Source organism: Spermophilus citellus (genome assembly GCF_964194105.1).
Source record: "Spermophilus citellus genome assembly, chromosome: 10".
Lineage (NCBI taxonomy): Eukaryota > Metazoa > Chordata > Mammalia > Rodentia > Sciuridae > Spermophilus > Spermophilus citellus.
Genome location: NC_138197.1, coordinates 31,684,777 through 31,701,707, shown reverse-complemented (window position 1 = coordinate 31,701,707; position 16,931 = coordinate 31,684,777). Strand labels below are relative to the sequence as shown.

General features: G+C 52.2%; 2 protein-coding genes across 2 annotated transcripts; both read right to left on the bottom strand.

Annotated features, from left to right (window-relative positions):
* Positions 1–2,371: 2,371 nt before the first annotated feature.
* LAG3 (lymphocyte activating 3) lies at positions 2,372–9,425 on the bottom strand. Its single transcript, XM_081310367.1, has 8 exons — positions 8,406–9,425; positions 7,952–8,099; positions 7,249–7,553; positions 6,348–6,611; positions 5,223–5,498; positions 3,361–3,600; positions 2,929–3,056; positions 2,372–2,660 (listed from the first exon to the last, which is right to left on the bottom strand). The coding sequence occupies exons 1-8, from the start codon at positions 8,461–8,463 to the stop codon at positions 2,484–2,486; spliced, it is 1,596 nt and encodes a 531-aa protein (XP_081166493.1). The 5' UTR covers positions 8,464–9,425; the 3' UTR covers positions 2,372–2,483.
* Positions 9,426–10,294: 869 nt separating this feature from the next.
* On the bottom strand, positions 10,295–15,088 carry PTMS (parathymosin). Its single transcript, XM_081310366.1, has 5 exons — positions 14,611–15,088; positions 11,538–11,609; positions 11,253–11,331; positions 11,034–11,095; positions 10,295–10,854 (listed from the first exon to the last, which is right to left on the bottom strand). The coding sequence occupies exons 1-5, from the start codon at positions 14,653–14,655 to the stop codon at positions 10,804–10,806; spliced, it is 309 nt and encodes a 102-aa protein (XP_081166492.1). The 5' UTR covers positions 14,656–15,088; the 3' UTR covers positions 10,295–10,803.
* Between the last annotated feature and the right edge of the window lie 1,843 nt (positions 15,089–16,931).

The following is a 16,931-nucleotide window of genomic DNA, read 5'->3' as shown; positions in this document are numbered from 1 at the left end:
TCTCTCTGGAGGCCTTAGGAGGCCCCTCAAAGAGCTGGAGATTATTCTCCTGGCTGGAGAGTGGGGTTTTGTAGGGAGAAGGTGGAAGAGTCAGGGATGTCACTCTCTAGGAGAGGCCTCAGGAGAAACGCTGTATGCACAAGCCCTCGGCCCCCTCTTCCTTCCATCCTTTATTTTCTCTTTCTGGGAGGTGGAGCAACAAGGTGGTCCAGCACTCCGCTTCTGTCCCTTCATGAAAGAGCATGGGGGAAGTCCCTGCATAAGCCCCAGTGAGTCTTTGATGATTCCTCTCATAAGCCCAAAGGGCATAGAATGTTATATAGTAGAAAGGAAAAAAGCCACCCACAGAACTTTCCAGGAAACCATTGCCCTGTGAAAGCATGGGGCTTCCACTAAGGCTGTAGAGAATAGGGTCCTGTGGCAGAGCTGTGGAATGTCTTCAGCAGCTCCCCCCGCCCCACAGCAGGTGGTGGGAATGATGCTCTGGAGACTTTCAAAGAAGCCCTTAGGACTTTGTTTTACTGTGATCATCCCTGGCAAGTGCTACAACTTCCTCCTCTCTGTGCAGCTGTTTCTCTACCTGAGGCAAAACAAGAATCACCACCACCATCTTGAGGCTCAAAACATCAGACTACCTCAAATGATTCATTATTCAGGCTTCCGAGGGTGGACCCCTTTCCCTAAGGCTTCACACAGAACGATGGTGTCACTCTCTCCATTCTCCGTCCCCAAGTCTATGGTTATTGTATCTCCTATCTCCACAGAGACAGTCTTCAACCTCATTATTTGTCCCTTCATGTCACTTTGCACATGGCATACAGGTTCAGTGCAACAACCAAAAAGGCAGTTTGTCAACAGCAGTGCATATGCCACCCTGTACCTCCCACTCCTGCAGGCTCCCCACGATTTGCTTTCAATATTTTGTTCTCCTGTAGAGGGCTAAAGCTCCCTGACAGACACAGAGCTGTCTGCAACCAAAATTTAGGGCCTCTACCCATTACAAATGGTGAGACGAGTATGCCATGGGCTGAGGCCCAGTGTGCTATGTTTAAAAAGGCCAACTATATGGTCCAGAGGCTCTCTCCAAGAAAGACAGAGAGGAGCACAAATGGGCATGGGGGTCTTCAATATCATTATTGGCATAACCAGAACAGGCCCACTTTTTCCTTCATTCAATAATAGAAATTCAGACAAGTACATTGCATATGAAGAGCACTTCACAGTTTTCAAAGTTCTTTTATTATTCCATATTCACAACCCATTTTGGTGGGTTGTTATCATTATCTCTTTTATTTTTCTTTTTGCGATAAGTCTCACTATGTTGTCCAAGCTGGCCCCAAACTCCTGGACTTAAGGAATCTGCCTGTCTTAGCCACCTCAGTAGCTGGGGCTACAGACACATGACAGCACCCAGCCATTATCCCATTTAATAGGTGAGAAAACTGAGGCTCTAGGAGATTGGTGACAGTCACATCAGCAGAACCAGAATGAGAAGCCAGGGCTCCTTACTCTCACAGCTCCAGCAACAGCCAGTTGCCTGGATGCTGTTTTTCTTCCCCTTTGTCAAACTTGCAAGATAACTCTGCAAGGGTCAGGGCTGTATCTCCTGAAGCAAGCAGTTCGGTTCCTCTCCTGCAAGGTGTGTAGGACATGCGAGAGCTGTTGGGTGCACAGAGAATGTGCATACTACAAAGCAGTGCCTGCACACCCTGTTGATCTGTGCCCTGCTTTATTCACTGCAGTGTGAAATCTCATTGTCGGCCCAGTGACCTCCTGTGGGGTGTAACAAGCAGTGACCACTGGGTGGCAGTGTGTTCTCATGCCTGGTTCTAGAAAAGTGGCCAGGGCTAAGGAATGTGGGGGTGGGGCAGAGGTAGGAACCTCAGCCAACTGCCTAGAAAGGTTGTGAGAGACCCGTTCTCCTCCTGGAGGGCTTGACACGACAGGGTTCCTGTGTGTGTGCGCGAGCGTGCGTGCGTGCGTGTGTGTGCGAGTGTGTGTGCGCGCGCACGCGCGCGCGCGCGCATACATGCCTGTGGCCGCGCGCTCCTCTGCTGCAGCCAGGGGGCCTAGAGCAAGTGCTGAAATGCAGCTGAGTATGGGGTGGGCCAGAGGCACAAAAATCTAAAGGAAACCAGGGCAGCCAGCACAATGTGGGCGGAAGGACGGAGGAGGGGGCTATAGAGGTAAGAGAGGGCTTTTTGGAGCTTTAGAAAGATGATTACCCAGGAGAGACAACAAGAGAGAGACCAAGGAAGAAACACAGCGATCAGAAACAGAAAAGGGGAAGATGAGGGAGATTGGCTGGAGAATATAGGTTAGGAGGCTGCTGGGGTGGGAGAAGGGAGCCTCTAGAGGCCTCTAGAGGCTGGGGAGAGATTGGAACCTTCACTGGACAAGAAAGAGCCAGACTCAGACTTGCTGCTGACAGGGGATTTATTTGGGCTGTGCTGCTGAGATCTGCTGGTTGCCTCAGCCCCAGGTCAGAGGTGTCTTGACTCCAGCTCCAGTTCAGGCTCTGGCTCCTGCTCTGGCTCCGGCTCCGGCTGTGTCTCTGGCTCCAGCTCCATCTCTGGTTCTTGCTCAGGCTCCTCTGTTTTGCTTTGAGACTGAGGAGGGTGAATCCCATGCTCCAAGGCAGAAAATCTTCTGGGCCTCCACTGAGAGAAGAGATGGAGAATGATAAAGGGAAAAGGAATAGGAAGGACACTGGGTCCTTCTATTTTTTCCCCAGTCTTCTGCCTTCTCCATCTGGTTCAGGGCCTTCTCTCAGCCCCTTCAAGCTTCCCAGGTGGAAACTTATGAAGGAAGATGGAGGGCTGATGACAAATTCAGGATCCATTTTGATCCTCTTCCCTGAGACAGGTGCCAGGTAGCATTCTGAGGAAATTGAGAGAGGAAGCCAGTGGGTGAGTATCCCTGGCTCACCTGTCTTCTCCAATGGTGAAAGCCAAGGGCTCCAGTCACCAAAAGGAGCAATGAGAGGGCACCAAGGATGAGGAGAGAGAGATGGCCTGCCTTGAGGGTAACTGGGGCTCTCCCAGAGCGTTGGGCACCTATAGACAAAACACAGAATTAGGCATAGGGTCAGGGGTAACATGGACATTGTGCCACTCTCTCATACTTTACAGATGCAATAAGGTTCAGAGAGTTTCAGGGACTTGTCCAGGATGGTTCCACTAATTAGTAGGAGCAATGGGTTAGGCCTGGACTTGAGGTCAGGTCCCTGACTGGAACAACAACTCAAGGAGAGATATTGAAAGAAAAGAGCTGGGGATGGGGAGTGGCAGGAGGTGTTCTGGAAGGGTGATCAAGATGATTGCTTTGGAGTTGGGGCCATGGCATTTTGGGGCCTCAGACCTGTTGAAGACAGCTCTGGGATGTACACCACTGCTCCGAGAAGCCTCTCTCCTTGGTAAAGTTGGCATTGCCAGGATTGGGAAAGGAGCCTGGCCTCTTGCATCTCCAACCAGGGTCCTGGGGAACTCCTGGACCTCCTGTCCAGGGAGTTCCATACAAAGCGCTCATGTCCTGATGCTGGAGTCACCTCACATAGCAGTTTCCCCAGGGAGTCAGGTAACCCAAAGAGTTTAGGAGTCACTGAAAAAAAAATTAGAGAGAGGAGATCTCTTGGGGTCCTGACCTGGTTATAATACCACAGATTCTCAGTCACCCTGCTTTCACCAGGGCTCTGGTAGGGCAAGGCTGGAAAGAAGGTTAGGGGTCATAGTCAAATTAATCTTGACAATGCTTGGTCAGATTTCCCCTTGCTCAGTAACATTCCAGATTCCCTATTGCCTTTACAACATTGTTCAAACTCAAACTGGCACTAAAGGCCACATAAGCAATATTATTTCAGATTCTTTTACATTACTTTCTCCTGAAATGCTCACACCATCAATATCAATCAGGTAACTTGGCTCCCAATATGCCTTGCAATAGTCCCTCTTCTGTGATTTGACTCACATCAGTGCCCACTGCCTATGTGGTACCTCTGAATGAACTTATCCCCCTTTCTGAAAGTTTAGAAGACAATGAACTGACCCAGTGGTTGAGAGGCAGAGCATTCTCAAAGCTGTACAGGATATTTGGAGCAGACAAATGGTGAAGGGCCTTGACCTGTCTGAGTATGGCATATGGGGGAGGTAAGATTTGATGACACAGACACCTGAGTTTAGACAATGAGTCTGGCATGTCCCAGCTGTGTGACTTTGAGAACATTCTTCTCCATAAAATGGGGGTGGGCTGGGTTTACAGCTCAGCTGGTAGAGAGCCTGCCTCACAAGCTCAAGGCCCTGGGTTCAATCCCCAGCACCACAAAAACAAAACAAAACATAAAATGGAGGTAACAATATCTCTCCAATTGAGTTGTTACACGTAAAATGGTTGGCCTAAAAGAAGACACTGGACAGAAGGAATAGGTGGGCTTTGGTGACTGACTGGACATGGGGAAGGAGGACTCCAGGGTTAGGATGAGTGGAATTCCAATGGAGTTAATGACAGGCTGAATGAGAAAGTGAATTGGCATAAGACAATAATGGGGTTCAGGATGAGGCTGAGGAATGTAGATATTCTAAAAGCAGGTAGATATTTGGAATTGACTCTGAGGAGGCATATTATTTATTAGTGTATTCATTTATTTTTGCAATCAATATGCATTATTAAGCACCTACTATGTGGTGCTACTGTTACTAAACAGTAACAGGTGACAGGTAACTACTGCAGATGTTGCTAAAATGTCATGGCTGATAGCTACCAATCAATTAACATATTTTTTGAATGCTTTTTTTCTATGTTTGTTTTATACTGTCTTAAAAAACCCTTGCTCAGTAAATATTTGCTGACCAAGGGGCTGATTTATTAACTCCTTCCAAATCCAGGCAACTTCCTGAAACTTTATCCAGAGCCCCAGCCCCAAAGCAAAAAGAATTCTAGAAATATATTCTACCTACTTTGAATCATTCAAGCTTTTGTCACCTCTCGGAACTTCTCAGACCCTCCCACCAGTTCAGAGCAGGGGAGTCCCTTAGAGGACAATGGAACATTTATTTTGTGACTCAATGGGGAGATTTTCAGTTTCGGTTCTTTATGAAGGGGATGAATAAAGAAACCACAACTTGTGATCCTGGCATCATGGAGTGGATTTGCAGTATTTGACCAGCCTTTCTCCCAGTCCCTGCTCCCCTGGGATGAGAACTACTCCTTTCCCACCTGGGGCTAACCTGTGATGACTGCCAAAGTGATGGTAGCACTGAGCTGCTGCCCCTGTAGATGGATGTGGCAGGTGTAGGTCCCAGCCTGGGCCAGGCTCACAGCCTCTAGATGAAGAGTGAAGTTGCCATTGTTTCCAGCCACCAGGAGGTCAGGGCCTTCCCCAGGAGGGGACCACTTGGCAATGAGGGAAGACTGGGTTCCCACACTAGGAGGCAGATGGCAAGGAAGCTCAGCCCTTGAACCTGCTCCAGCATACACTGTCAAAGGCACTGGGGGCTCAAGGCCTGGAGAGAGAAGGAAACCCAAAGTTAAGCCAAGGGGAATGTTCCAGTGTAGTGGGCTGGGAATGCTGCAGTTGTAGGGAAGGGAGGCAGAGGAGTGACATTGGGGCTGGGAATGCAGATCAGTGGTAAAGTACTTGCTAGGCCCTAAGTTCAATTTCCAGTACCACAAACAAAAAAAGGCGAGGGGGGCGGGCAGGGAGATTGGGCTAAGAAGAGGGCTAAGGAAAAAATAAGGTGGATGAATTTAGGATGCTCAGAAATCCAGAAAGTGATTCTAACATGGTGGTACATGCCATTAAGCCCAGTAATTCCGGAAGCTAAGGCAAGAGGATTACAAGTTCAAGGCCAAGTTTGAGGCCAGCATAGGCCGCTTAGCTTGACTCTGTCCCAAAATTTAAAAAAAAAAAAAAAAAGGAGGGTAGGTGGCTGGGGATATAGCTCAAGGGTAAAGTGATGTTGAGTTCTATCCCCAGTAACATATGGGGAGTGAGATCCAGAAAAAGTAAGTTGGGCAAGCAGGAAACCAAAGGTTGGCAAATGAGGCTGATGGCCAAGAGAAAAGCTAGAAGGGGAGATGGCAGTTAAAAGGCTGCCACATGGGGCTGGGGATGCAACTCAGTGGCATGCAGGAGACTAGGGTTCCATCCCCAATGCTGCAATAAATAAATTTTTAAAAGGTTGCCAGAGAAGAAAGGGGTCAGGCATGTAGGCCCAGAGCAATCAGAAGTGATACCAACTGCTAAGAAACTAGTTTTGGGACCAGTGAGTCAGGGGGGTGGGGGTGGGGTGGAATGTGGGTGGGGTAGGAAGGGGTAGTGGTCAAGGGTAAAGGCCGATTAGAGTAGTTACCCAGAATTGTAAGGTTGTACATGATGGAGACATTAAAGCCATCACTGTAGGTAATGATACATCCCCAGGTCCCAGAGTCCAAGGGGCTGACTTGGGGCAGAAAGAGGAAGCTTTCAGCTAAATGGTGATGGGGGGACTTCTGGACAGGGACTTGGCTTTGGCCCCGGAACCAGCGCACAGAAGCTGGGCGGTCAGGACGACTGAAAGAGCAGTTCAAAATGACCCAATCTGAGGTCCTGAGAGATCCTGTGGGGCTAGCAGTCACTGCAAGGAGAAAGAAGATTTGATCAGCCCCACTGAAACCTTTTCCAACCTAAGGGCCTAACCAAGCCAGAAGCTCCCAGAAACAAGGATCTTGTTTTAGATTTGCCTTCTCGCCTCCCCACCAACCTCTACTCCCCTCCAGCTCAGTAGCTAGCACCTGGAGGAGTTTTAATGTGGCTCACTAAGAATCCTTGATTTCTTTCCATGGTCCCCTGCCCCCAGTTTACTAGGCATCGCTTTCCCTTCTCTTTCTCAGTATCTTGCCTGAGGATGCCCATGAAGCCCCTCCATTCCAAACATATCTGAAATGAATCACTGTGGCCCCATGCTCTACCCTCTCTCTGCAGAATAGGTGCCTCCCCACCTCCGCCAGGGCAGTCCTACTGTGGGTGGGCAAAGAGAGGGGGGCTCCAGGGGTGACACAATCTCTCCAAAGGGCCCTCCCCGCATTACACGTGCTTATCCAGGGGCACCTTTCACTCATCAGTCAAGTTCCCGCTGCTTCCTGTACCCTTCTGGAGGCCCTCAGGCAGGGCCTAGGGCACAGCCTCTACCGCAGCCCTTCCTGCCTCGGGAGCAGCAGCGGGGAATGGGGGACCACCTCCCCCACCGCTCTCCCTCGTCCCGCCCCACCTACTAGAGGCCTGGCCCACACGTAGACGGAGCCTGCAGGCCAGGGTGCGGTCCTTGAGGCGCACTGCAGCGTGGTACTCGCCAGCATCGGAGAGCAGAACAGGACGCAGCCACAGTGAGAAGTCCCCGCGCTGGAGGCCGCGTTCCTCCAGCTGGAAGCGGGGCTGCAAGGGCAGCCTCCCGCTGCGCAGGCCTCCTGGAGCCACACTCAGCAACGTGTAGCGTTGGGGCCCCATGCCCCGGGGCGAGGGCACCACGGGGGCGAAGCTTTTAGACAAGGGACGGCTTAGGGTGGGAGCAGGCGGGTCACTGGGCAAGAGAAATAATGAAATTGAGAAATTAGGGGTTAAGAAGCCCCGGAGAAGATACAGTCCAACAACGCTTTGAGGTAGAGGAAGCCCGCCCCCAAGAGATCTCTTGACTTCCAAAGCACTCCCCAACACACTCACACACCAACCCCGTCCCCTTTCCTGTTGGGCCAGCACCATCCACTAATGGAGAAGTTACATACTATGGAATGCAGATGTAGGAGAGCAGCCTGCAGAGGAAGGGTAGAAGGGGTGCATGAGGAAAGGGGAGGCTGTCACTGGCTTCAGAGGGAGTGACATCTCAGAGGAAGGAACCAGACTGGTTTGGATGTTGAGCTATGTCTGGATACCATTAGTGCTAGATTGGGAGGTTCTGTTGCCCAAGTTTGGAGTACATACCTGTCTGGTTGATGCTGCCAGGTGACAACTCCTCTCCGGAGAAGACCAGGATTTTGGAAGGGGATTGTAAGTCTGCAAGGAAGGTGAGCAGGAGTCCCCTCCTGAGCCCACACCACCAGGACCTCTTTTCCAGAGTCTGAAGCCTCCGCTGGAGAAGCAAAAGAGAGGCCAATGGGAGAGGCCATGAGCCAAGAGACTTAAGAGTACAGAAGGACCTCAGTGTTTCCCAAATGAGAAACAGGATAGAGGAAGGGCTTGGGTTTCTTTCTGCCTCTTCTCTGCCAAGGGAGAGACTGAAGAGAAGCTCTGGGAGTGGAAAGACTTGCTCAAGAAAGGCATTAGAAGACTCCACCACAGAGCTAAGGACCTCAGGACCTTTCAAGCCATGGAGAGCTCCCTGCTGGCCCCCTCTTGTTGGTCGGGAGGTCAAACTTCCCCCCCATCCCCACCTTACCTGGAGCCACCCACAGCAGTTGCAGAAGCAGCAAACCCAGGAACTGAGCCTCCCACATCTCCCCTATGGCCTGGGCTGAGCTGAACCCTCCAAAAAAAGGAGGTCAGAAAAGGGAGTGGGGGTCTGAGGAATAGAAGAGAAATTCCTCAAGAAGAAAGGTAGAGGGAGGAAATCTAGAGGAAAGGAGACCACCAAGAGGGAGGCCTGGAAAGAAGGAGGACCAATAGGCTGAATTTCAAGGGGAAAGATGGCCAGATAAGGCAGGGGTGGTACACCCCAGGGACCAGGCTGTGAGTAGCAGAGGGCAGAGCAGAGGCAAGGTGGCTCTCTTGAGCTGGGATGTTGTTCTACTGCTCCTAGGGCCCTGGCCCCTGTCCTTCTGCTTTCCCTCCACCCTCCCCATTGCCCGCCCCCCACACCCCGGGGCTTATGGTTTCGCTTTGCAGTGGAAAGTCTGAGGGGGTTGATTCCCAGCAGCATCACCCTCCACCTCTGAGGTAGCACTCCCCTTGTTTACTTCCTCAGTCCTGGGTCTCTCCACCACCGCCTTTTCACCCTTCCCCACCCTGCAGACTCCTCCCTCTCCTTGGTACTTCACACTCTTCTCTCCAAATATTTGAGAACTACCCACTTGTCCATCTCTAAACTACCTCCTCAGTCCCAGCATTCACACTTTCATCTTCCTTCTCTGCTCATCTCCTCCTTCCTTTAACCTCCCAGAATTTCATTTACCCCTGTAGACCTGTTCCCCAGCTGTCTATACAGTGTCTTCTGGCAACAAGATAGAAATGAAACTTCACTGCACCCTACATGACTGTAGAAGTGGGGAAGGGAATGTCAGTGTGTGAATAGCTACATTCTTTCAAGCCTTCATTCTGTGCCTGTCACTATATTGGACACTTTATATATAGTCACTCATGAAATGTTTCTCCTCCATTACACAGATGTGGAAACTGATTCTCAAAAAGATTTAATAATTTCTCAGTGACTCAGGAGGACAAGTTCAAAGCCTTAAACAACTTTATGTTTAGGGCTGTGGATTTGGCTAAGTGGTTAAGTACCCTTGGGTTCAATCCCCAGTACCCCACCCCCCAAAAAATTAATAATTTGCCAAAAATTAATAATTTGTATGAAGGCAAAAGCTGTGTTTGTGTGTGGTCCTGACCCTGGGTGAGCTGTGGGTATTTCCTTATCTCTGGTGTTGACAATTAATCAATCCCTCTTCCCTGTCCAAAGTTTCCAACCCACAGGTTCTGTACTAAGGGCAAGGGTGATGTAGACTTTGAAAAATGCTAAATCTTATACCAGATCAAATTTAAGGCAGAAAGGTTAGGGAAAAAATGCTGAGACAGACAACTCTTGTTCTGAGCCCAAGGAGCCCAGCTGGAAGAGTTGGAGGGCCAGTGACAAGGAGACAGGCCTGGGAACAAATTCTGGAGCTCTCCCCTGCTTGTTGGAAAGGAGCTTGCTTCCTGTGTCAGGAAGAGGGCATCTTCAATGCCAGGAAGTTTTCCCTCCAGATCCTAGGAAGTAGAGACCCAAGTCTAGTAGCCTCTCCCACTTCAAGGGCGGGACTTCCTGTTTCTGGGGCTGTTTCTATTTGCCTGGTTCAGCACAATAGAGCTGGTAGCTTTCCACTGGGCTCAGCAGTGTCTAGATCTTGTGTGGGTTAGCAGGGAAGTGTGTGCATTGCTGGGGAGGAGCATCCACAAGAAGCCAAACAAGACATAAGTCAGCTCTCAAAAGAAGAGCTAGGCTTCCACTGCATCCCTGGAAGGCTGACTTATCTTTTGGAATTGTTGAGTGTGAGGTCAGCCCGTCACCCTCGTCCTTTTCTACCCTTTCAGTGTACTCTCTGGACCCTGGGAAAGCAGAAGACAGGTTAAAAACAGAAGCGCGACCATTTCTTTATTAAATTATACAAAAAGGGGAGGGGAGGGGGGCAGCTGTGGGGCTCGGCCCCAACCCCGGCCCCACCCCGGCCTGGCGCTGTCTGACAGGAGGGGATCTGAGGGAGACCCAGGGATCAGGCAGGAGAGGGATAGGGCAGGACATGAGGCTGGGGGATGCAAAGAGTAGGTAGGAGAGGCTACCCAAGGACGAGGACAAGTGCCATGGTGGGTGAGGAAAGGGAGGAAGAGAGCAAGGAGGGGAGAAGGGCCACTGGGGACCAGCTGGGGAGCTCAATGGAGCAGGTCAGGAGGTGGAACAATGGCAGAGTGAGGGTGGAGGGACAGTGTCTGGAGAGGTGGAAATGAGAAGGCTGGGGAGAAAGGGTGGCAGTTCTGGTGCAGGATCCAGAGCAGGGAGCCAGGTGAAGGGTGGCTGTACTTGTCTGTTTCCACCCACACCTCCAGGCCCTGAGGGGCCTACTACCCCCAGCCCATTGGCAGGGGGCTCATGCCGATGCCCCATTTTCTGTCTTCTGCCGCTTGGGATCCGCTTCATCCTGTGGAGAGGAAAAGAGTTGGGATAGTTGTAAAATGGGAGAGGGGACCTCCCCCTGTCCCGGCTGGCCATGCTCCAGCCCCCGCCCGAGCCACCGCTAGGATCTGGGTCCAAGTCCAAAGGGCACCCAGCCCCTGCTGCATCCCTGACAGCCCCTCAGGCCCGGCAACCAGCCCAAACCTCCTCTTCGGCAGCTCTCTTCAGCGCGGGCCCTTCGTCATCCTCTTCTTCTTCTTCCTCATCTGAGGAGCCAGAAATGGGTCATTGGGGAAGAGCAGGAAGCTCTGGCAAAGACCCCCTGTGGTTGCCCTCAGCCCTGTTTCAGGTCTTCAAACCCACCCTGACTCTGTTCTTTTTAGCCCTGATTTTTCCAGCCCAACCTCCACTGCCCCTCCCCACCTTCTTCATCCCCTTCATCTTCCTCCTCTCCATCCTCAGCAGTTTCTTCTTCTTCCTCCTCAGCTCCGTTTTCTTCCTCCTGAGGGCATCAAGATAGGGAGTATTGTTGGGCTAGCTGCGCGCCTCTACACACCATGGTAAGGGGGACTGGGTGACAACAGGCCTCAGGGTGGGACAGTGGGACATGGGCCAACACCCCAAGAAGGTAGCTGGAGGAAAAACGTAATAATAGGGAGGGAAGATGGTCGAGCACGTGTGGTCACCTCCCACCTGACCCCTGCACACCTCTACCACTTCTTTCTTTCGCTCTTTCCGGCTTGCCTTCTCCTCCACCTTCTCCTTCTTCTCTTTCAGATCCTGCAAGGGAAAAAGAAGTCACCTTTATTTCACACAAATGATGTGCAGCCCTTCAGTCCCTCCAGACCTGGTTCTCCCTCTCTGCATTAAGTTTAGAGGTGTGTGAGTGAAGAAGGTAGCCACAGCTTAGAACAGAGGTACCAGGGTCCTTATATTAGGGCCACAAGGGATTGACACCTGACACCTCTTCCCAAAGACCCAAGGGGAGTGAGAAAAGTCCCAATGAAAGGGGAACAGGCAGCCAAGGTAACTGATCCCCCATCCTTGACAAGTTCTTCCAAACCTCCCAGGCTGAAGAGTTCAGCTCAGCAAAGCAAATCCCCTCCATCTGCTGGCAGCCTCATGCCCCACCCCCTTCATGTCCTTCCTCCTCCTTTGCCTGCCCCCTCCCACTGCCGGCTTTCCTCTGCCTTTTGTCTACCTCTGGGGCCTTTTCCTGAGTACTTTCTCTCTAGGGCATCTCTCCCAGCTTCCCCTTCAGCTCCTCAGGCCTTTGTTTCTCCCAATCTGTGTCTCCCTAATCCTCAAGATCCTACATGGTGGGCTGATCCTACATGGTCCTACATGATAGCTTAATGGTGGAGTGCTTGCCAGGCACGCATGAGGCACTAGGTTCAATCCTCAGCACCACATAAAATAAATAAATTAATTAAATATTATGTGTACCCACAACTTAAAAAAAAAAAATCCTACTTGGTCAAACTCTACAGAAATAGAGAGAGCACCCCAGCATAATTCCAGAACCTTACTCCCATTTTAACCATGCCTATCCCAAAACTGCTTCAGGAGTTTCCTCCTCCCTACCTCCATAGTCTACACATTGGTGTGATGGAAGAGTAGAAGTGGCCATTTCCAATGGAAATGTAGATAAAAGTAGGATAAAAGAAACATGGAAAGGAAAGACATGGTAGATGAAGAGAGCAAAAAACGGGAATGGGAAGATGGATGGGGCAGGTACCATCCAGTGAATCTTCCCACCACACTGCCCCTCTCCTTCACCCCAAGATGTGGTCAGGCACACACTTGTCCTATTCTGATCTGGCCCATGGGCATCTCCTATCCCATCTCCGGTGGATGCCCATGTGGGCATCCCCTCTGGACACCACACCTGCCTTCGGATTCAGTCCTCTCCCTATCCCATCACTTGGCAGGTTCTGAGGACACTGCAGATATCTTCCTGAGATCTGATCTGGTGTTGGTGTACAACTCTTGTGTACCTGATTCCATGTGGATGGAACAGATCACCCTGGGAGGGTGTGTCCTTCCTGGAACAGAACTGGGGATTAGAGAGGGGCTTGGTGCCAATAAGCTGGCCTAGGGCACACTCAATTCCCTTCTCACCTTTAAGGTAAGCATAGCACACCTGATCCTCTAACTCTAAGTTTCTATTTCATCCTACTCTGCTGTCTTCATTTCTTTGCCACAAGGCGGGTTTGGCAATTCTAACACCTAGTGGGCTTTTCCCTATATCCAGGATCAAGAGACCCAGGGGCTAATTCAGCTTCTCCCTAGGGGGCCTGTACCAGGTTGGTAAGATCCTGGCCTGAGTTTTCTAACTGGGCAGTTGAAGGGAGGGAGGGAGAGGGAGGGAGAATACCAGAGTCCAAAGTCCAAGGGGCCGGACCCTCTCCTCCCCTGTACAGTCCTTCTGGTCACTGTCCTTCCATGATCCCTTTTCCAGGAGAGTATGTGACCTGGGCTCTAGGTCTTGGGCTAAGCAGCTCTCTGGCCTCAACACAGGCACTCACTGACACAGGCTAATACTGATTCACACAGCCACAGAGGAGCGCCCACGCGATCTGGAGACACATGGCTCGGTGTTTGGGCATTCTGGCACACTCTTGAGACAGCACAAGAGCACAGTGGAGCTACTCGGTGCTCACAAAGCAACAACATGGCTCCAGAACGTCTACATCTCCACACGCACACATGTAACTGACACGGGCAGTCCCACACACTCGCTAGATTTTAGACATACAAAGACACCTACTCGTTGAAGTCACATGCCACCGCACAGCCCACCGGAGGGCCACACAGGCACACCTGTCAAAGCTCATACATGTGCCCTCTCCCACTGTCTTCCCCCCTTGTACTTCCCTGGCCTCCAAGAGAACTGTGTGACTCCTCAGCAACGCCCCCCCCCCAACAAAATCCAGCTCCCAGCCCCCAAATCCTGGCCGCATTAATTTCCCAAAGCGACACTCCGCAGGTTCCCTAGGGAAATTAGAGGAAGCCTGGAAGAGAGGCAAGGGCAAAGGGATGAGGCCGGGAAGGGAGCTGATGAGGGCAAGGACAACTCCGTGCAAGGCCATGAAGTGCCAAATCTCAGCTTTTCCAAAGGCTATATTCCCAACCCCCTTCTGATTTTTAGGTTTTTAAGATTTTTTGGAGGGGTCGGGGGAGGCGAAAACGAAGAGAAAACTGAAAGCCGGTGCTGGGAAAGGAATGCATGGCGATGGACAGAAAGGAGGCAATGAGAGAAAAGAGGCAGATGCCGTCCGGGGAGAGAAGCAAGGGACAGGCCGCTAGGGGAGGGGCCCGAGAGGAGTAGCCTCCCGGGAGAGTCCTGTTTACACTTGAGGATCTCAAACCGCTTAGCAGCGGAAAGGTGAGGTCGGACTCAGAGGAGAGAGAGAAACGGGATGCAGGGAAGGGACAATGTAAAGCGAGGCACGGAGAGCTCCGACGGGAAAGCAGTCAAGGTAGAGGCGGGCGCGGTTGGGCCAGAGGGGGTGGGGACGCGGTGGTGGCCGGGCGCGGAACCGAGCAGCGAGGCCAGGACCGAGACGCCGTGCGCGCAGGGAAGCTAGAGGGCGCTGGCGCTAGCCGCGCGTAGCGGGGTAACCAGCGCCAGGCCGGGCAGCTGGGGGAGGGCGGAGTGGGGTCCGCCGGGAGCGGGGCGCCAGGGCCGCACGGGGCCGTCGGGGGCAGCCTAGGGCCGTAGATCGCACCGCCACCAGAGGCCGCGCGGAGGCCCGGCCGCCGCCGCCCCTGCCCGTACCTTGGCGCTCAACTCGGCCGCTGCCTCCACGCTCTTCTCCGACATGGTGCCGGGGCCGGGGCTGGCGGGGAGCCGGGGTCCCGGGGCCGAGACGGAGAAGCCCTGGACGGCGGAGGGTGGCCGCGGCCGAAACCTAGCGCGGTGGCGACGACGGCGGCGACAGCGGCAGCGGCGGCCGCTCGGCAAGCTGTGTCTCTGGAAGAGGCGGCAGAGGCGCGCGGGGTGGGGCGGGGGTGGGTCCGGAGCGGAGACCCGCAGGGCTGCGGCTGTCCGGAGGGCGGGCGGAAGGGCGGTGCGGGCGGTGGCCGGCGCGCTCTGGCCGCGGTCGCTTGGTCCTGAGCTTGCCGCCCCCGCACCAGCAGAGCTGCCGCAGACCAGCCGCTGCCGCCCCCGGGAAGGGAACCCGCTTATAAGGCGGCGCTGCCCGACGGGAGGGGCTTCCCAGGGGTGGGGCAGGAGAGAGCGGGGAGGAGAGGAGAAGGGAGGGGGATAAAAGAGGAGGTTGGAGAGGTGGGGATAGGAGGATGAAAGCGAGGGGAGGGAGAGCGAAAGAGGCGGGAGGGAGAATGAGACCAGGAGGGGGAAATGGAGAGACTGACGGCCGCTGAGAGAGAAGAGTGGGGAGAGGAGGTGGGAAGGGGTGGGGTTCCTGCGGGAAGACACCTCTCCAAATCCCAACCTACTGCCTGCGAATGTGGAGTCTGGCTCAGGGGGCGGACTAGCGAGGTGGCCAGAATCCTACTGACCCCAAAAAGCCCTGAGATGTTGCCAAGAGGCGGGGCGGGGGTGCAGATTGGGAGGCCGAGCAGGTATTTGAGAAACCAAAAGCTTAAAGAGGAGGAGGAAGGTTGGTTGAAAGCTACTTATACATGACGCTAGATTTCCCGTCTTAGTCGTCCATCCACATTCTCTGGGTGGCCTTGAGAAGGAAGGAAGGGATGGGAGAGCGGAAAAGGGCAGCCTGGCCTTCTCTCCTGCTGAAACTGACCTCTGTGGCCCCTGTTTCCTCCCTTCCTGATTCTTTACTGTGATCTGAGGGGGAATCAGAGGCCCTGCAACCTCCTTTCCTCTCTCCAACTTCCACCTTTATTACTCGCCTCTCTAACCTCACTTTTATTTATCTGATTTTTGTTTGTTTGTTTCTCTTCAGCCCTCTTTATTCATCTCCCTAGACTCCTCTCTTAAAACAATCTACATCTTCATTCTTCTGAAAGCAATTCTCCACTTCTTACTGATCCTCTTCTACCCTTGCACCTCAGGACTCTTTCCCTGTCTCTCCTAGACAATGCTGTTTTTGTTTTATCTGACTCAGTCAAGTCAACCTGGCCCCATATCATTAGCTGATTTTCCTTAACTCCTCTTCATGTCCTATTTTTTTTTTTTTTTTTTTTTTTTTTTTTTTTTACATTTTCCTCCTGTTTGCTTTTCTCTTTCTCCTGCTGCCATCTTTGCAAATATAATACACGTCCAGATCTGGAGTTCCAGCCCCATCCTATTCTGGACATTTTACTCTCACCCTCAACCACTATGTGTTTGGGGTCATTTTGAGAAGCTTGGGATTTCAGGTCGCAGACCTGGGTTGTACTAAAAATCAGTAAGGTGAATGGGCTGGAGGTTGTGATTTGGAAGAAAGTGTATCTTTGGTGTGTCATATTCCATATTTGTCATTATCATTACTCTTCACCTTTTTATCATTTTATTTTCTTAATAAAAGGGCATTCCTTGTTGAGCCATCATCATCATTATGATACAGTGCTTAAGTACACCATCTTTTGATCCCTTGATGTACACACCTTGCAATTTCTCTCTTGACTCTTCTATCAGTTTCTCAGTCTTGGTCTCCTCAGAAATCTTGGGGCTCCACCCAGGCTTTTCCTTGCCTGATACTATCCATCTTTTTTTCTGAGATCTTTCCATTTCCCTCTCTCAATCTGTTTCTGTGACTCATTGGCTGATGTCTCTGGCGATCTTTCACCATCTCCATCTCTGTACTTTCTCTCTTGCTTCGTTTAGCTCCCTCTTTCCCCCTCTTTCGCTACCCGTCCCCTCTCTTAGCCCTCCCCCCCCCCCCAGGTCTCCCAGTCTCGCTCCTCCTGGTCGGTCTCTTTCCTCTCCCTCCCGCCCTCTTTTCCTCTTTCCCCCTTCTCCACCTCCCTGCCCCGCCTGCTGTCTCGGACACCCTGCTGGGCTCTTACCCTGTTGCCCTGGTAACCGCCCCCCACTCCGGTCACCTCCACTCCCCTCCCCCCTCCAATCACCGCCACCAACAACCTCCATCCACCTTCCTCCTATTTTTCCTGAGAACCAATAGAAACCCTGTT